General features: G+C 43.6%; 1 protein-coding gene across 6 annotated transcripts in view; it reads left to right on the forward strand.

Annotated features, from left to right (window-relative positions):
* Nucleotides 1-243: 243 nt before the first annotated feature.
* LOC118390404 (leucine-rich repeat and calponin homology domain-containing protein 2-like) overlaps nucleotides 244-21,103 on the forward strand; it is a 75,449-nt gene continuing 54,589 nt past the window's right edge. For 4 of the 6 annotated variants that reach the window (XM_035780932.2, XM_035780933.2, XM_035780934.2 and 1 more), the window contains exon 1: nucleotides 245-547. In XM_035780932.2, the coding sequence (XP_035636825.1) occupies nucleotides 313-547 (235 nt within the window). In that variant the 5' untranslated portion in view covers nucleotides 245-312. Of the gene's footprint in view, nucleotides 548-21,103 lie in introns of all 6 variants that reach the window. The other 2 variants (XM_035780930.2, XM_035780931.2) reach the window with 1 other exon arrangement.

Here is a 21,103-nt window from a genome sequence, read left to right on the forward strand (position 1 = left end):
AATATTGAAATATTATATCCTATTATTTAAAACAAAACCAAAAAAAGTGAGGATTTTTATCCCTCCAACCTTGTTTCAGAATATACCTTATTCAAAGTTATGGCATGCTTGGTTCAATAGCTATTTACGAGAGAAAACCGAATATCCACCAAATATCAAGTAAAAAACGAATTTAGCATCGGCGCTAAACCGAGCCCACGCCCTCTCAGAAGCCCTTCCCCTAACGTCTAGCCTACAGTCCCAGGAGTCTCTACTCTGTGCGCATGGGCAGAGAAACTACCGCTTGTTATTATTGTAAGAATAATTCCTCTTATGAAAATGGCGTCGAGTCAGGGAGGTGTGGGAGCTGTAACTGCTCTTCCAAACCATCACTTATCCAACGGACCTCACTGGAACCCGGGGATCAACCAGCATCAGCTCCACACGGCCCGGAGTTTAGACCGCGCTCTGGAGGATGCTGTGTGCTCAGGGACGTTGAATCTTAGCGGGAGGAAGCTGAGAGACTACCCTGGACTGTGCTATGATCTTACTGATACAACGCAGGCAGGTGGGTTTCCGAAGTGCTCGCTGTTCCTGAGACCCGCTGGCTTCAGCTGGTTGAACAAATAGGCGTGCCATGCAACAAGGTAGCAAAATATGTATACAATTGAACGTGGTGCGCACTATTATATTAGCCTACCATGGGCTATTTTCACAAACAGCTCTGTTTGATGAATAGTGCAATATACAGTATTGCATTGGCTTTCTTATCGTGGTGTCTTCGCAAGGAATAGAATGGCTGAGCTGAATGTGTAAAAATGTGCCATAGTATTCACGTTCTCTACAATTGATTGCAATGCCGCGGCAACGGCTTGTTTTGGTCGTCTACTCCCCAATCACTCCCTTGTTGATACCATATGCATGAATGAAATGACAAGCGCAACTAAGTCAGGGCGATAGAGTGGCTTTACATTAACCTACATTTTAGATGGTGAGTAGCCTGGCGAGGTGAAGCAAATTATTAGCGAATGGGAAGATGAATCGTGAAACCTTGCCCAATGAATATTTATGCATGTTCACTGAAATGCTATTTTTGTCTCCGGCAGACGAAGACAAAAGATACGCCGTCTCCATAGCCACAATGATGGGTGTATAGGCTCATTACCCCCTTAGGGATGTACGAGATCGATGTGGATTGAACAGACACATTCGTTTAATTTCTGTTGAATCATAATGTTAGGTGAATGGATGTGAAATTAGTAAATGTACATTTTATTCTCAAGAGGTCAAATATCACATGTCGATTTGAGAGTACAATGTATGCTGTTCATGTGGTTGAACACATAGCAGGCCTATACTATACACTATCATACATATTAGCTTATGTGTGTTTTGGCAGAATGAAGCATGAATTTGTCTTATGAAATGATGATGCTGCTGGATTCCCACACTGCAGGGTCTAATAGCCAACTGTACATCATGCATGTGGTGCCTTATTGGGTGGCCTCTGAAGCCAGGTGGTGGAATTATTGATGGAGGTGATGAGACAGAATGCAGTTCAACATACTGAGCTTCATGCTTGTTATTACTTGGCTGGACAATTTTTAGGGCCTTCCTCTGACACTGCCTGGTGTAGAGGTCCTGGATGGCGGGTAGCTTTGCCCCAGTGATGTACTGGGCCGTACGCACTAACCTCTGTAGTGCCTTGCGATCGGAGGCCGAGCAGTTGCCATACCAGGCAGTGATGCAAGCAGTCAGGATGGTGCAGAGGTAGAACCTTTTGAGGATCTGAGGACCCATGCCAAATCTGTTCAGTCTCCTGAGGGGGAATAGGTGTTGTCGTACCCTCTTCATGACTGTCTTGGTGTGCTTGGACCATTTTAGTTTGTTGGTGATGTGGACACCAAGGAACTTGAAGCTCTCAACCGGCTCCACTACAGCCCTTCGATGAGAAGGGGGTGTGATCGGTCCTCTTTTTCCTGTAGTCCACAATCATCTCCTTTATCTTGATCACGTTGAGGGAGAGGTTGTTGTTGTCCTTGCACCACATTATATGCCATTTATATGCCATTTAGCAGACGCTTTTATCCAAAGCGACTTACAGTCATGTGTGCATACCACACAGCCAGGTCTCTGACCTCCTCCCTATAGGCTGACTTGTCGTTGTCGGTGATCAGGCACTGTTGTCATCTGCAAACTTGATGATGGTGTTGGAGTCGTGCCTGGCTATACAGTCATGAGTGAACAGGGAGTACAGAAGGGGTCTGAGCATGCACCCCTGAGAGGCCCCTGTGTTGAGGATCAGCATGGCGGATGTGTTGTTCCCTAACCTAGCTGGCCTACCTGGTTAATTTTTTACATTTTTTAAATTTCACCTTTATTTAACCAGGTAGGCTAGTTGAGAACAAGTTCTCATTTGCAACTGCGACCTGGCCAAGATAAAGCGTAGCAATTTGACACATACAACAACACAGAGTGACACATGGAATTAACAAAACATACAGTCAATAATACAGTAGAACAAAAGAAAACAAAAAGTATATATACAGTGAGTGCAAATTAGGTAAGTTAAGGAAATAAATAGGCCATGGTGGCGAAGTAATTTCAGTATAGCAATTAAAACACTGGAATGATAGATCGGCAGAAGATGAATGTGCAGGTCGAGATACTGGGGTGCGAAGGAGCAAAATAAATAAATACCAGTATGGGGATTAGGTAGGTAGATAGATGGGCTGTTTACAGATAGGCTAAGTACAGGTGCAGTGATCTGTAAACTGCTCTGACAGCTGGTGATTAAAGCTAGTGAGGGAGATGTGATTCTCCAGCTTCAGAGATGTTTGCAATTCGTTCCAGTCATGGGCAGCAGAGAACTGGAAGGAAAGACGACCAAAGGAGGAATTGGCTTTGGGGATGACCAGTGATATATACCTGCTGGAGCGCGTGCTATGAGTGGGTGCTACTATGGTGACCAGTGAGCTGAGATAAGGCGGGGCTTTACCTAGCAGAGACTTGTAGATAACCTGTAGCCAGTGGGTTTGGCCACGAGTATAAAGCGAGGGCCAACCAACGAGAGCGTACAGGTCGCAATGGTGGGTAGTGTATGGGGCTTTGGTGACAAAACGGATGGCACTGTGATAGACTGCATCCAGTTTGTTGAGTAGAGTGTTGGAGGCTATTTTATAAATAACATCACTGAAGTCGAGGATCGGTAGGATGGTCAGTTTTACGAGGGTATGTTTGGCAGCATGAGTGAAGGATGCTTTGTTGCGATATAGGAAGCCAATTCTAGATTTATTTTTGGATTGGAGATACTTAATGTGAGTCTGGAAGGAGAGTTTACAGTCTAACCAGACACCTAGGTATTTGTAGTTGTCCACATATTCTAAGTCAGAACCATCCAGAGTAGTGATGCTGGACGGGCGAGCAGGTGCGGGCAGCGATCAATTGAAAAGCATGCATTTAGTTTTACTTGCGTTTAAGAGCAGTTGGAGGCCACGGAAGGAGATTTGTATGGCATTGAAGCTCGTCTGGAGGTTAGTTAACACAGTGTCCAAGGAGGCGCCAAATGTATACAGCACGGTGTCGTCTGCGTAGAGGTGGATCAGAGAATCACCAGCAGCAAGAGCAACATCATTGATGTATACAGAAAAGAGAGTCGGCCCGAGAATTGAACCCTGTGGCACACCCATAGAGACTGTCAGAGGTCCAGACAACAGGCCCTCCGATTTGACACACTGAACTCTATTAGAGAAGTAGTTGGTAAACCAGGCAATCATTTGAGAAACCAAGGCTGTCGAGTCTGCCAATAAGAATGTTGTGATTGACAGAGTCGAAAGCCTTGGCCAGGTCAATGAATACGGCTGCACAGTAATGTCTCTTATTGATGGCGGTTATGATATCGTTTAGGACCTTGAGCTTGGCTGAGGTGCACCCATGACCAGCTCTGAAACCAGATTGCATAGCGGAGAAGGTATGGTGGGATTCGAAATGGTCAGTAATCTGTTTGTTAACTTGGCTTTCGAAGACCTTAGAAAGACAGGGTAGGATAGATATAGGTCTGTAGCAGTTTGGGTCTAGAGTGTCACCCCCTTTGAAGAGGGGGATGACCGCGGCAGCTTTCCAATCTTTGGGAATCTCAGACGATACGAAATAGAGGTTGAACAGGCTAGTAATAGGGGTGGCAACAATTTTGGCAGATAATTTTGGAAGGGTCCAGATTGTCTAGCCAGGCTGATTTTTTTTAGGGGTCCAGATTTTGCAGCTCTTTCAGAACATTGTCTATCTGGATTTGGGTAAAGGAAAAATGGTGGGAGCTTTGGCGGGTTGCTGTGGAGGGTGCCGGGCAGTTGACTGGGGTAGGGGTAGCCATGTGGAAAGCATGGCCAGCTGTAGAGAAATGCTTATTAAAATTCTCAATTATAGTGGAATTATTGGTGGTGACAATGTTTCCTAGCCTCAGAGCAGTGGGCAGCTGGGAGGAGGTGCTCTTATTCTCCACGGACTTTAGTGTCCCATAACCTTTTTTAGTTGGTACTACAGGATGCAACTTTCTGTTTGAAAAAGCTTGCCTTAGCTTTTCTAACTGCCTTTGTATATTTGTTCCTAACTTCCCCGAAAAGTTGCATATCACAGGGGGCTATTCGATGCTAATGCAGAATGCCACAGGATGTTTTTGTGCTGGTCAAGGGCAGACAGGTGTGGTGTGAACCAAAGACTATATCTATTCCTAGTTCTACATTTTTCTGAGAGGGGCATGCTTATTTAAGATGGTGAGGAAGGCACTTTTAAAGAATAGCCAGGCATCATCTACTGACGGGATGAGGTCAATGTCATTCCAGGATACCCCGGCCAGGTCGATTAGAAAGGCCTGCTCGCAGAAGTGTTTCAGGGAGCGTTTGACAGTGATGAGGGGTGGTCGTTTGGTTGCAGACCCATTACGGATGCAGGCAATGAGGCAGTGATCGCTGAGATCTTGATTGAAAACAGCAGAGGTGTATTTGGAGGGCGAATTAGTTAGGATAACATCTATGAGGGTGCCTGTGTTTACTGATTTTGGGGTTGTACCTGGTAGGTTCATTGATCATTTGTGAGATTGAGGGCATCAAGTTTAGTTTGTAGGATGGCCGAACATCTATGAGGGTGCCTGTGTTTACTGATTTGGGGTTGTACCTGGTAGGTTCATTGATCATTTGTGAGATTGAGGGCATCAAGTTTAGTTTGTAGGATGGCCGGGGTGTTAAGCATGTCCCAGTTTAGGTCACCTAGTAGCACGAGCTCTGAAGATAGATGGGGGGCAATCAGTTCACATATAGTATTGAGGGCACAGCTGGGGGCAGAGGGAGGTCTATAGCAAGCGGCAACAGTGCGAGACTTGTTTCTGGAAAGGTGAATTTTTAGAAGTAGAAACTCAAATTGTTTGGGTACAGATTAAGCCTGCAGAGTTCTGTATTACTCTCTGTCTTTGCAGTAGATTGCAACACCGCCCCCTTTGGCAGTTCTATCTTGGCGGAAAACGTTATAGTTTGCAATGGAGATTGCAGGGTTTTTGGTGGTTTTCCTAAGCCAGGATTCAGACACGGCTAAGACCTCTGGGTTGGCAGAGTGTGCTAAAGCAGTGAGTAAAACAAACTTAGGGAGTAGGCTTCTAATGTGAACATGCATGAACCCAAGGCTTTTACGTTTACAGAAGTCAACAAATGAGAGCACCTGGGGGGTGGGAGTGGAGCTAGGCACTGCAGGACCTGGATTAACCTCCACATAACCAGAGGAACAGAGGAGACGTAGGATAAGGGCACGGCTAAAGACTATGCAAACTGACCGTCTAGCACGTTCAGAACAGAGAGTAAAAGGAGCAGGTTTCTGGGCATGATAGCATAGATTCAAGTCATAGTGTACAGACAAAGGTAAGGTAGGATGTGAGTACATTGGAGGTAAACCTAGGCATTGAGTAATGAAGAGAGAGATATAGTCTCTAGAGATGTTTAAACCAGGTGATGTCATCGCATATGTAGGAGGTGGAACAACATGGTTGGTTAAGGCATATTGAGCAGGGCTAGAGGCTCTACAGTGAAATAAGACAGTAATCACTAACCAGGACAGTAATGGACAAGGCATATTGATATTAGAGAGAGGCATGTGTAGCCAAGTGAACATATGGGTCCAGTGAGTGGTTGGGCTGGCTGGGGACACAGCAATTCAGACAGTTAGCAGGCTAACAGTTAGTAGGCTGGAGCTAAACAAACTAGCAGCTAGTAGACCAGGGCAAGCTAGCAGTTAGCAGGCCGGGTTAGCAAGCAAGCAGTTAGCATGGGCTAGCAGTTAGTTGACCAGGGCAAGCTAGCAGTTAGCAGACTGGGTTAGCAAGCAAGCAGTTAGCAAGGGCTAGCAGTTAGCAGACCGGGCAGGCAAGCTAGCAGTTAGCATACCGCGTTAGCAAGCAAGCAGTTAGCAAGGGCTAGCAGTTAGCAGACCAGGCAGGCAAGCTAGCAGTTAGCAGACCAGGGCCTGGCAGTTTAGCAGTTAGCAGACCGGGTTAGCAAGCAAGCAGATAGCAGGGGCTAGAAAGTTAGCCTTTGGGGGGCGTCGCAATGGGGGTAAGTCTATTTTTGCTTCTTCGTGGTGTGACGTCGATAGACCAGTCGTTGAATTAGTAGGGTTCCATGTAGCCATTAGTAGGGTTCCAAGTAGCAGGAGAGTATTTAGATGATGAGGTTTAGCAAAATAATTTAAAGGATATGCAACAAAAAATATGTAAAACGATATATACAAGGGACACGACAGGACAAAGACGTCTGACCGCTACACCATCTTGGCATCTTAAATTAAGGTGAAATTTAAAAAAAAAGCCTGCTGACACCGTTGGTAGACCTCAGTAAAATCAAACAGTTACTGAATTTACTGAACAAGACTCATATTCCTTTCAGTCTTTTACCAAGATTTGAGCAGAGATGCATATTTAGTTTATTTAAAAAATTAAAAAAAAAACACCTGTCAGGAGGATGCAGATAAATGATTGTTGACATCGATTAAGCATAATGATTATGGCTCTAGATGGTAGGAAAAAGTAGTTTCATGTGCTTGAAAAAATGTTAAATTCTCCAATTTAGCCCACCTCCGGTCCACCCCAAAGCCTTCCTCATGTAATTTGTGCCCCCTCAGATTATGGTGGTACATGACTCCCCTGGTGTTCAGTACTGTAGGTTGAGTCTCAATTCTTCTGTGAATAGTACAGTGGTCTAGCATGACAATGATTCTAAAGGGCTATTCATAATGTGTGTTATGTAAAGTTGTCTGTTTTGGTTGCAGTCGTCTGCTGTCAAGGCCTCTGATGGAGTTAGTGCCCATGTGTTAAAACAAAACCAGCTGTTTCTGGGTCAACCCCCTGTCAGCTCCTGAATTAACACACCCACTGTTTCTAAACAAGTCACTAGTTTCAGAGGAACAGAGTCTTCCTTTTGCAAACCCAGGGTAACGAACTCAAGAGGAAGTGACTGTATAGGAGTTGGTTTGTGTTTCTGTGTGTTTGTATTTGTTGTTTGGGTGTCTGTAATTATGTCATTGCATGGTCTTGGTGGGCAATGTAGGCTACTCGGGTGAGCTAGTTGACAAATGCAAACACATCAGGCAGTGTGCCTGCCTGATGTCTCATAACAAATGAAGGGGAAATGGCAAACACCAGCCTAGTCATATTGAAAATAGCTCCTAGCCTGTGATGTTAGGGAAATGATTTAAATCGGGTTTCACAAAGGTCTTAGTTAAAATGAATACAGAGTAATAAAGTTCATTCCCACTGGGCACATACTGGTTTCTGTTGAACCAACGTGGAATAGAAATTGATTTGAGGTCTGTGCCCAGTGGGTTGTGATTTATTGTGTACATTTAGGTAAAGAATTGTGTCCTATATGCAAGAGTCTCCTCTACTTATACTGAACAAATATATCAATTAAATGCAACATGCAAGAATTTCAAAGATTTTACTAAGTTACAGTTCATATAAGGAAATCAGTCAATTGAAATATATTAGGCACTAATCTATGGATTTCACATGACTGCCAATACAGATATGCATCTGTTGGTCACAGATACCTTAAAGTAGGGGCCTGAATCAGAAAACCAGTCCGTATCTGGTGTGACCACCATTTGCCTCATGGAGTGTGACACCTCCTTCGCATAGAGTTGATTAGGCTGTTGATTGTGGCCTGTGGAATGTTGTCCCACTCCTCGTCAATGGCTGTGCAAAGTTGCTGGATATTGGCAGGAACTGGAACTCGCTGTCGTACACATCGATCCAGAGCATCCCAAACATACTCAATGGGTGACATGCCTGGTGAGTATTCAGGCCATGGAAGAACTGTGACATTTTCAGCTTCCAGGAATTGTTTACAGATCCTTGTGACATGGAGCCGTGTGGATGAATGGCATGACAATGAGCCTCAGGATCTCGTTGCGGTATCTCTGGATTAAAACTGCCATAGATAGAATACAATTGTGTTCGTTGTCCATAGCTTATGCCTGCCAATACCATAACCTCACCGCTACCATGGGGCACTCTGTTTACAACGTTGACATCAGAAAACCACTCACACACACAACCCAATTCACATGGTCTGCAGTTGTGAGGCCGGTTGGACGTACTGCCAAATTCTCTAAAACAATGTTGGAGGCGGCTTATGGTAGAGAAATTAACATTCAATTCTCTGGCAACCGCTTTAGTGGACATTCCTGCAGTCAGCATTCCAATTGCATGCTCTCTCAACTTGAGACATCTGTGGCATTGTGTTGTGACAATTGCACATTTTAGAGTGGCCTTTTACTGTCTCCAGCACAAGTAGCACCTGTGTAATGATCATGCTGTTTAATCAACTTATTGATATGCCACACCTGTCAGGTGGATGGATTATCTTGAGAAAGGATAACTCACTAACAGGGATGTAACAAATGTGTGCACAATTAGAGAGAAATAAGCTTTTTGTGTGTATGAAACATTTCTGTGAATTAAAAAAAATATATATATTAGCTCATGAAACATGGGACCAACACTTTACATGTTGCCTTTTATATATATATTTTTTTCAGTGTAGATAGGAGAGACCTACAGTATGCCTACTAGACTGCCTCAGAGATGTTCATTTATTCTTGCCTACTTTGAAGTGCTGTGTTTGAATTATACATGGAATGTTCCTTCAGCCAGCTAACGAGATACTTGTTGGGTCTATTTTTGGAACGAGATGCATTTGTTAGCTGCTAAAAACAAACATACTAACGTCACAGTGATCAGTTCAACAAATGATCTGACCGACTTCAATCTTGTGACATGATGACCGTGTGAGTTGGTTTCAGCACATCATAGTAAGTGTTAAGTGTATACTGTTGCTATGGTCTATCACTGGACAAGAATACCAGAGCGATGTGTATACATTTTTTATATTTTTTTATTTTAAATGCTTCATACCGAGTCATGAGATGCTGTGAATACAGGAAGTTTGTGTGCACTATTTCTGGCGTGTGTGTGTGTGTGTGTGTGTGTGGTGGTGACCGAGCAGGTTTATTGTCTTATCAGGTAGGATGTAATGTTCCTGTCAAAGGCAAGACCTGCCAGTGAGAAGTTACTTCACGAGTTATTTACAGTGCCTTGCGAAAGTATTCGGCCCCCTTGAACTTTGCAACCTTTTGCCACATTTCAGGCTTCAAACATAAAGATATAAAACTGTATTTTTTTGTGAAGAATCAACAACAAGTGGGACACAATCATGAAGTGGAACGACATTTATTGGATATTTCAAACTTTTTTAACAAATCAAAAACTGAAAAATTGGGCGTGCGAAATTATTCAGCCCCTTTACTTTCAGTGGAGCAAACTCTCTCCAGAAGTTCAGTGAGGATCTCTGAATGATCCAATGTTGACCTAAATGACTAATGATGATAAATACAATCCACCTGTGTGTAATCAAGTCTCCGTATAAATGCACCTGCACTGTGATAGTCTCAGAGGTCTGTTAAAAGCGCAGAGAGCATCATGAAGAACAAGGAACACACCAGGCAGGTCCGAGATACTGTTGTGAAGAAGTTTAAAGCCGGATTTGGATACAAAAAGATTTCCCAAGCTTTAAATATCCCAAGGAGCACTGTGCAAGCGATAATATTGAAATGGAAGGAAGGAGTATCAGACCACTGCAAATCTTCCAAGACCTGGCCGTCCCTCTAAACTTTCAGCTCATACAAGGAGAAGACTGATCAGAGATGCAGCCAAGAGGCCCATGATCACTCTGGATGAACTGCAGAGATCTACAGCTGAGGTGGGAGACTGTCCATAGGACAACAATCAGTTGTATATTGCACAAATCTGGCCTTTATGGAAGAGTGGCAAGAAGCCATTTCTTAAAGATATCCATAAAAAGTGTCGTTTAAAAGTTTGCCACAAGCCACCTGGGAGACACACCACACATGTGGAAGAAGGTGCTCTGGTCAGATGAAACCAACATTGAACTTTTTGGCAACAATGCAAAACGTTATGTTTGGCGTAAAAGCAACACAGCTCATCACCCTGAACACACCATCCCCACTGTCAAACACGGTGGTGGCAGCATCATGGTTTGGGCCTGCTTTTCTTCAGCAAGGACAGGGAGGATGGTTAAAATTGATGGGAAGATGGATGGAGCCAAATACAGGACCATTCTGGAAGAAAACCTGATGGAGTCTGCAAAAGACCTGAGACTGGGATGGAAATTTGTCTTTCAACAAGACAATGATCCAAAACATAAAGCAAAATCTACAATGGAATGGTTCAAAAATAAACATATCCAGGTGTTAGACTGGCCAAGTCAAAGTCCAGACCTGAATCCAATCGAGAATCTGTGGAAAGAACTGAAAACTGCTGTTCACAAATGCTCTCCATCCAACCTCACTGAACTCGAGCTGTTTTGCAAGGAGGAATGGGAAAAAATTTCAGTCTCTCGATGTGCAAAACTGATAGACATACCCCAAGCGACTTACAGCTGTAATCGCAGCAAAAGGTGGCGCTACAAAGTATTAACTTAAGGGGGCTGAATAATTTTGCACGCCCAATTTTTCAGTTTTTGATTTGTTAAAAAAGTTTGAAATATCCAATAAATGTCCTTCCACTTCATGATTGTGTCCCACTTGTTGTTGATTCTTCACAAAAAAATACAGTTTTATATATTTATGTTTGAAGCCTGAAATGTGGCAAAAGGTCGCAAAGTTCAAGGGGGCCGAATACTTTCGCAAGGCACTGTGTGAGGATAGTGAGGACCTGTGAAAGAAGAGATATGCCGTCCATGTTGACATTGAACGCATGGAGTGTTGATAGTGATTTAGAGTGTTGTTGCAGACAGTATGTAAGGCAAGAAGCCGATTGGCTGAATATATTGCTATGGGTGTGGTGTGTTTGGTCAGTGCTGCTACATTCACCTTTTTCTCTGTGCTACTTACAAAAGGATATGTTTGCTGTAGATTAGTGCTGCTAAAGGAAGTGAGGACAAGCAGATGGATAAAGAAGACTGTTTTGGTTTTATAGAAGGTGCATTTCCATTCACACATGATTGTAACACCTTGTAGTGTAGAATGTGAGGATAGGTGAACAGTGGCGTAAAAGGCTTTTGCATAAAAGGAAAAGGCTCGGCCATTTTTTTTTCTTCCCTTTTGCCATTTTCCACAAGGGATTCCTCTTGATGATGACTTTGTCATATTTGAGAGAGAAAAAAATGAAAGGCATACAATGTTTAAGCTGGCATTATCAAATCCTCCATTAAATCTCAACTGGCAGATGGATATAGTCCTGTTCAAAGAACACTGTTGGGATGAAAGGAGAAATGCGTCAGTTGCATGGATAATGTGTTCTATTTCTACGCTGATTTTAAGTCCAAGTACATGACTTCTGGTTCAGAAAAAGAAACCTCTCTATTTTAGTTTTAGGATGATTGAGTCAGTAGCGCTTTGAATAGCAGTTGACAGACGGATCATGTAAAGTGAAGGTTTTAATGATTGTGATTTCTTTATCCAAGATGCTTCAAGTCAGGAGACAATTCTTGCACATGACACTGACAGTTATGACATGAAAATAATTGTCATTAGTTCAGAAAAACACATTATAGATAGATGGTTGGATGAACCAGGGCAGGCACTTCTTCTCTCTTCTTCAGGAGGACCTGTTCATGGTAATTTCCATGGAGAAGGACACATGAGCACCAGGGCATTTCCATGTAAAAGGACACATGAGCACCAGGGCATTTCCATGGAAAAGGACACATGAGCACCAGGTCGTTTCCATGGAAAAGGACACATTAGCACCAGGGTGTTTCCATGGAAAAGGACACATGAGCACCAGGGCATTTCCATGGAAAAGGACACATGAGCACCAGGTCGTTTCCATGGAAAAGGACACATGAGCACCAAGGCATTTCCATGGAAAAGGACACATGAGCACCAGGTCGTTTCCATGGAAAAGGACACATTAGCACCAGGGTGTTTCCATGGAAAAGGACACATGAGCACCAGGGCATTTCCATGGAAAAGGACACATGAGCACCAGGTCGTTTCCATGGAAAAGGACACATGAGCACCAGGTCGTTTCCATGGAAAAGGACACATGAGCACCAGGGCGTTTCCATGGAAAAGGACACATGAGCACCAGGGCGTTTCCATGGAAAAGGACACATGAGCACCAGGGCATTTTCCATGTAAAAGGACACATGAGCACCAGGGCGTTTCCATGTAAAAGGACACATGAGCACCAGGGTGTTTTCCATGTAAAAGGGCACATGAGCACCAGGGTGTTTTCCATGTAAAAGGGCACATGAGCACCAGGGTGTTTTCCATGTAAAAGGGCACATGAGCACCAGGGTGTTTTCCATGTAAAAGGACACATGAGCACCAGGGTGTTTTCCATGTAAAAGGGCACATGAGCACCAGGGTGTTTTCCATGTAAAAGGGCACATGAGCACCAGGGTGTTTTCCATGTAAAAGGACACATGAGCACCAGGGCGTTTCTCATGTAAAAGGACACATGAACACCAATGGAAAAGGGGTCTTATTCTAAATACTTTTTCTGCTAGATGTTTTCTATCAGAAATACATCAAAACACAATCATGTTGAAGTAAAGACCCCTGACAACTAATATCAACACTTTTATATTTAGTTTGGGAGAAATACCTTTACCAACATTTTGCACCACCATCAAACCCTGCACCTATACACTATCCCCAAAATCCACCACCCCGTCCCACTACTTTGTCCCTAAACAACCCCTTCTCTCATCTCAAAACTTCCTGTAGATTTTCTGAACTAAAATATCTCTTACATTTCTCTGCTGCTGCAACTACCACATCCATCTTCTGTGATTTCCGCTCCTTCAGCGCCGTGCAGTTGATCAACATGGCTATAAATGCAAGAAATCCAATCTTACTTAAAAGTGTACTTTCTGGATCTCTCTCTCGTCAGGCCTACTCACTGGGTGGCTCCGAGTCAAATCACTCACGCTTGGGCTATCCTCTACTCTCTTCACTGCCTCAGCATAGGAAACATATTGCCCCACGCAAACTCTGGTCCCACAGTTGACGGTGCATGTCTGAGCAAAAACAAAGCCATAAGGTCGAAGGTATTGTCCATAGAGCTCCGCGACGGGATTGTGTCGAGGAACAGATTTGGGGAAGGGTACCAACAACTTTCTGCAGCATTGAAGGGCCCCAAGAACACAGTGGCCTCCATCATTCTTAAATAGAAGAAGTTTGGGACCACCAAGACTCTTCCTAGAGCTGGCTGCTTGGGCAAATTTGAGCAAACGGGTGAGAAGATTTCCTCTCTGGAGCTGGGAGAACCTTCCAGAAGGACAACCATCTCTGCAACACTCCACCAATCAGGCATTTTATGGTAGGAAGTCACTCCTCAGTGGAAGGCATATGACAGCCTGCTTGGAGTTTGCCAAAATGCACCTAAAGACTCTCAAACCATGAGAAAAAAGATTGTCTGGTCTGATGAAACCAAGATTTAAATCTTTGGCCTCAATGCCAAGTGTCACACCTGGAGGAAACCTATCACCATCCCTACGGTGAGTCATGGTGGTGGCAGCATCATGCTGTGGGGATGTTTTTCAGCGGCAGGGACTGGTAGACAAGTCAGGTGTGAGGGAATGATGAATGGAGCAAAGTACAGGGAGATCCTTGATGAAAACCTGCTCCAGAGTGCTCAGGACCTCAGACTGGGGCGAAGGTTCACCTTCCAACAGGACGACGACCCTAAGTACACAGCCAAGACAAGTGGCTTCGGGACAAGTCTCTGAATGTCCTTGAGTGGCCCAGCCAGAGCCCGGACTTGAACCTGCTCGAACATCCCTGGAGAGACCTTAAAATAGCTGTGCAGCGATGCTCCCCATCCAGCCTGACCGAGTTTGAAAGGATCTGCAGAGAAGATTTGGAGAAACTCTCCAAATACAGGTGTGCCAAGCTTGTATCATCATCCAAGAAGACTCGAGGCTGTAATTACTGCCAAAGGTGCTTCAACAAAGTACTGAGTAAAGGGTCTGATGACTTATGTAAATAAGGTATTACTGTTTTATTTTTAATATATTTGCAAACATTTCTTAACCTGTTTTTTTGTTTTGTCATTATGGTGGATTGTGTGTAGCTTAAGGAACAATTAACTTTTCCCCCCTTTTTTGGAATAAGGCTGATTCAAAAAATGAGGAAAAGGTCAAGGGTTCTGAAAACTTTTCGAATGCACTGTAGACGCACCATGTTTGATTAAAATCAATTATACAGTATCTAGGCTAATTTGACTGATGCTTTAAGCACTGAAATTTAAAAATGAAGACACACAAATGACTAAAGAGGCAGCCAGAAACCAATACGACCTAACCGGAAGAAAAAACACAGTTCCCCGCTGCTGCTAGCCTTCGTGGATTCTGCCACACCAGCGGTCAGCAACCTTTTCCATTTGGAATGCCATGTTATTGTACCATTTCCACTGATCTGCGTGCTAGTTAGGATTTCATATGCACATTTTGGAACAGTTTCAATTAATTATATTTTAAAAAGTCTTCATATAGCTTAATCAATGTCATGTGGTTAATACAAATTATATCTCAATGAACATTATACAACTCTAAAGGTAACTTATTGCCATTACCAATATGTAAAAATTGCCTACATAAAGCCAACAAAAACATTGCAGCCCGCAGGTTGAAAATATCCTTATTAAAAATAAATATCCTATAAATCACTTTGGCTATGCATGGCCTGTCAGCAAGGAACTTGAAACATTGTATCAACTAACTTGGATACAGCCGCCCCAGTTTCCTGTGCCAGCAGTCTCTGTACAGACAGACACAGCTATAGGCTAATTGCGCAAGAGATGAGTAATCAGGTAGGCATTTTTTTTCTTCACAGGATCATCCCAGCAGCCTCAGCAATGGACTAGTCCACTGAGACGGGCGTGAATCAGACCGGTGTCTCGTGCGCCATAACATTTCAAAATATACAGTGCCTTGCGAAAGTATTCGGCCCCCTTGAACTTTGCGACCTTTTGGCACATTTCAGGCTTCAAACATAAAGAGATAAAACTATTTTTTTGTGAAGAATCAACAAGTGGGACACAATCATGAAGTGGAACGACATTTATTGGATATTTCAAACTTTTTTAACAAATCAAAAACTGAAAAATTGGGCGTGCAAAATTATTCAGCCCCCTTAAGTTAATACTTTGTAGCGCTACCTTTTGCTGCGATTACAGCTGTAAGTCGCTTGGGGTATGTCTATCAGTTTTGCACATCGAGAGACTGAAATTTTTTCCCATTCCTCCTTGCAAAACAGCTCGAGTTCAGTGAGGTTGGATGGAGAGCATTTGTGAACAGCAGTTTTCAGTTCTTTCCACAGATTCTCGATTGGATTCAGGTCTGGACTTTGACTTGGCCAGTCTAACACCTGGATATGTTTATTTTTGAACCATTCCATTGTAGATTTTGCTTTATGTTTTGGATCATTGTCTTGTTGAAAGACAAATCTCCGTCCCAGTCTCAAGTCTTTTGCAGACTCCATCAGGTTTTCTTCCAGAATGGTCCTGTATTTGGCTCCATCCATCTTCCCATCAATTTTAACCATCCTCCCTGTCCTTGCTGAAGAAAAGCAGGCCCAAACCATGATGCTGCCACCACCATGTTTGACAGTGGGGATGGTGTGTTCAGGGTGATGAGCTGTGTTGCTTTTACGCCAAACATAACGTTTTGCTTTGTTGCCAAAAAGTTCAATTTTGGTTTCATCTGACCAGAGCACCTTCTTCCACATGTGTGGTGTGTCTCCCAGGTGGCTTGTGGCAAACTTTTAAACGACACTTTTTATGGATATCTTTAAGAAATGGCTTCTTGCCACTCTTCCATAAAGGCCAGATTTGTGCAATATACAACTGATTGTTGTCCTATGGACAGTCTCCCACCTCAGCTGTAGATCTCTGCAGTTCATCCAGAGTGATCATGGGCCTCTTGGCTGCATCTCTGATCAGTCTTCTCCTTGTATGAGCTGAAAGTTTAGAGGGACGGCCAGGTCTTGGTAGATTTGCAGTGGTCTGATACTCCTTCCATTTCAATATTATCGCTTGCACAGTGCTCCTTGGGATGTTTAAAGCTTGGGAAATCTTTTTGTATCCAAATCCGGCTTTAAACTTCTTCACAACAGTATCTCGGACCTGCCTGGTGTGTTCCTTGTTCTTCATGATGCTCTCTGTGCTTTTAACAAGTCGCTCTGGATAAGAGCGTCTGCTAAATGACTTAAATGTAAATGTAAATGTTAACGGACCTCTGAGACTATCACAGTGCAGGTGCATTTATACGGAGACTTGATTACACAAAGGTGGATTGTATTTACCATCATTAGTCATTTAGGTTAACATTGGATCATTCAGAGATCCTCACTGACCTTCTGGAGAGAGTTTGCTGCACTGAAAGTAAAGGGGCTGAATAATTTTGCACTCCCAATTTTTCAGGTTTTGATTTGTTAAAAAAGTTTGAAATATCCAATAAATGTCATTCCACTTCATGATTGTGTCCCACTTGTTGTTGATTCTTCACAAAAAAAGTAGTTTTATATCTTTGTTTGAAGCCTGAAATGTGGCAAAAGGTCAGAGTTCAAGGGGGCCGAATACTTTCGCAAGGCACTGTGTATATATATATGTATATATATGTCACTGCTCGACTAAAAAAAATCTATCGACCAACCAATCGACATGTCAACTCTTGACAGAACCCCTGATGAGAGAACCCCTGATGACAGAACCCTGTATATAACCCTGTATATAATATACTCCACCTCCCAGGTGGAATCCTCAGCAGACAGAACTCTCAAACAGAATCATCAAAGATGGAATGCTGGAGCATGAAACCACATACATATCAGAGTACTTTGAGAATGCTCCACAACATAGAGCAGCACAGCAACAGTGTTGTGAAATAATTAGAAGAAAAATGCTATTTCCATTGTTCTTTAGTGGTTGGGTTCTTGCAGGAGCTGTCAACATAGACCTAGGCCATGTGTTCATGCAAAACTCATGAGATGGAGCTTGTGTGTTTGTGTGTCGTATTTACGTGAGATGCATACAAAGACCGAGAAAGGCAAGGTGTGTGTGTTTGCAGTATGTTGTTGACAGTTTGCCGGCAGTTCAGTTTGTTTTCCCATGGCAATGTGTGAGAGCTGTAAGCCGATGCCCTGACCTTGTAGAGAGGCTGGAGAGCAGATGCCCAACCTGCCAGATGTTTGAGCCAACATGCTGCTGCATGACCCTACTCTACGCTATGCAACTCTACCCTACCCTACCCCAAAGGGCACCAACACACTGCACTGCACATACAGGAGAACGAGAGAGACTTTCCCTCCAACAAAAAACAATGATAGGATGGGGGTAACTGCTGTAGATATAGGATATTTGAACATGAACATTTGGTTATGTTATTGTTTGATATTTGTCGTGACTCCTGAGCACTATAGTATTTCACTGTCAGTTGAAATTTGGCTACAGTGGTGTAGCTTGACTCTGTCATGTGATCACTTACCAATGAAAACAAAAGAGGGTATGGTTATACTGGACACCAACACTCCCTCCACATACACATGTAAACACTCTTAGATTTTCCCAGCCGACCAAATCGCACAACCCACTACTCCCACACACACACATATAAATACACATTCCGCTGGCTCCAGAATGCTAACACTTTCCCATTTTACACACACGTATTGACTCACGAAGCTGCCACACTCTTGGCAATCTGATTAGGATTTTCACAGATGGCTGAAACTCCTGTTTTGTCCCTAGGGGTTTTGTGTAGATTTGCTAGTCTGCGTCAACATGTCTGGGGGGAAAACTGTCTGAACACATGCATGCCTGTCAGACAGGCCAGAGTTCTATTGTTACATATTTTGCTGATGAAGTCTACGTGCTCATTGTTAACATACAATAACATTAAAGAGAATCAAATATCAGTCTTTTTGCCAGTGACAATATTATATTTCCAAAACTGTTGATTTATACATTCTATGCCACTTTTGCATTAATTGACACTTATCCATGCTCGTCCATTGACACTTATCCATGCTCGTCCATTGACACTTATCCACGCTAGTCCATTGACACTTATCCACGCTAGTCCACTGACACTTATCCACGCTAGTCCACTGACACTTATCCACGCTAGTCCATTGACACTTATCCACGCTAGTCCATTGACACTTATCCACGCTAGTCCATTGACACTTATCCACGCTAGTCCATTGACACTTATCCACGCTAGTCCATTGACACTTATCCACGCTAGTCCACTGACACTTATCCACGCTAGTCCATTGACACTTATCCACGCTAGTCCATTGACACTTATCCACGCTAGTCCATTGACACTTATCCACGCTAGTCCATTGACACTTATCCACGCTAGTCCATTGACACTTATCCACGCTAGTCCACTGACACTTATCCACGCTAGTCCACTGACACTTATCCACGCTAGTCCATTGACACTTATCCACGCTAGTCCATTGACACTTATCCACGCTAGTCCATTGACACTTATCCACGCTCGTCCATTGACACTTATCCACGCTCGTCCATTGACACTTATCCACGCTAGTCCATTGACACTTATCCACGCTAGTCCATTGACACTTATCCACGCTAGTCCATTGACACTTATCCACGCTAGTCCATTGACACTTATCCACGCTAGTCCATTGACACTTATCCACGCTAGTCCATTGACACTTATCCACGCTAGTCCATTGACACTTATCCACGCTAGTCCATTGACACTTATCCACGCTAGTCCATTGACACTTATCCACGCTAGTCCACTGACACTTATCCACGCTAGTCCACTGACACTTATCCACGCTAGTCTACTAATTTGTTACAAGTAACAGAAAGGATCATGTGAGAAGGTTAATCCAGTACACAAAATGAAATGATGGAGGCCTATATTAGGCGAGGAGCTCACACCGTCACCCCCCTGTTTCTGTTGATGCCCGGTGTGCTTTAGACTGCTGATAATTCTATTAAAGACAGAATTCTATTACGGAGTTTTATCTCGGTCCAAATGAATGTGATTAGCTGAGGAGAACATTGCTTAGAATGTGTTTTAATTTGGAGCCATGTGTGTGCTGTGGTAACTTCAGAGGGCCATGTGTGCGGAGCAACTGCCCACAGGTCATCTCCCTCGATCAGCAGCTAGCATTCTGGAGGCACACATCAAATTAGCCCAGCAGCCCCAGTCAAACAAACACTGATACGATACAGTCTCCTTTGTTAAGCTGCTTTGCAGGAAAGGCAAACGGACTGAGTTTCTACATTTCATTGGAGCCAATCTCTTTTGCTCCATACAATGTACCATGTTTGCATAATGCATTTTAAGACAGAATTTATACTAAAAACTGAATTGAAAGATGTTCCAGTAAAAGGTGACATTTTGTGCCTCCTCTTCATCCACCAGCGGTATGCTACCCTAACCTTGGTGATAAATGGCAGCCATTTTGCAGCTGAGTACACCCCACCCCACTCCACCGGAGGGGTAATTATCTGATGTTTGAACCAGATAGTATGAGCTAAATGTCATGGTTTGGTTAAGTCTAGTTCATACGTCCACTAAATATATCTCTACCTGTACATGACCATCTGATCATTTATCACTCCAGTGTTAATCTGCAAAATTGTAATTATTCGCCTACCTCCTCATGCCTTTTGCACACATTGTATATAGACTCCCCTTTTTTCTACTGTGTTATTGACTTGTTAATTGTCTACTCCATGTGTAACTCTGTGTTGTCTGTTCACACTGCTATGCTTTATCTTGGCCAGGTCGCAGTTGCAAATGAGAACTTGTTCTCAACTAGCCTACCTGGTTAAATCATTTTTTTTTTTTTTTTAAATAAAAAAAATCAAGCCTTGCCTATTCACATATCAAGCCTATCTCAAGGCTAATTTACATTGGTCTGTTGCGAGACAATAGACCACATCCACTGGAGAAGGTGTGACGGGGGAATTACCTATTCACATTACACTACAAGTTCATTCAACCCTCCTACTCCCTCCTGCTCTCAGCGTCACTACAAACCAGGCCTCATCTATTAGTCTGAATGTCCTTTGAATAAAAGAGCCCTTTCTGGACTTGATGAAGAGGCTGCAGCATGATGGTTTGGCTGGGGGGGGTAGTCAGCCGTGTTTTGCTGGAACTCTGTGGGCACTAATAAATGTACAAAGGGCCTGCTGTCTGCCTGCTTCCCTGCTCCTGCCACAGATGGCGTTTGGTCAGGGGCAAGGATGGAGACAGAGAAACGGACAGCATCACAAAAGCAAAGCAGCACTCTTCTCCCCACCCCCTTCGTCATCAACCCCGTGCGCATCAAACGCTCCCCAAACAATAGTGGCTAGGTCTTTGTTGAGCCCAGCGGGGGGGGGCAGGCGGCTCCCCTTCATGTACAGATGGGAGCCGGCATCATCAAAACTTCCAGTTGTAGAAGAGGGCCTGGGCCAACTTTGGTCTTCCCCTCAGGGGGAAAGGGGAATGGGGAATGTCTGTTAGTTTTATTTAATGGGAGAGATCCCTTTGCCTTTCCATTCACAGCACATCCACCCGAC

Source organism: Oncorhynchus keta, chromosome 11 (assembly GCF_023373465.1).
Source record: "Oncorhynchus keta strain PuntledgeMale-10-30-2019 chromosome 11, Oket_V2, whole genome shotgun sequence".
NCBI lineage: Eukaryota > Metazoa > Chordata > Actinopteri > Salmoniformes > Salmonidae > Oncorhynchus > Oncorhynchus keta.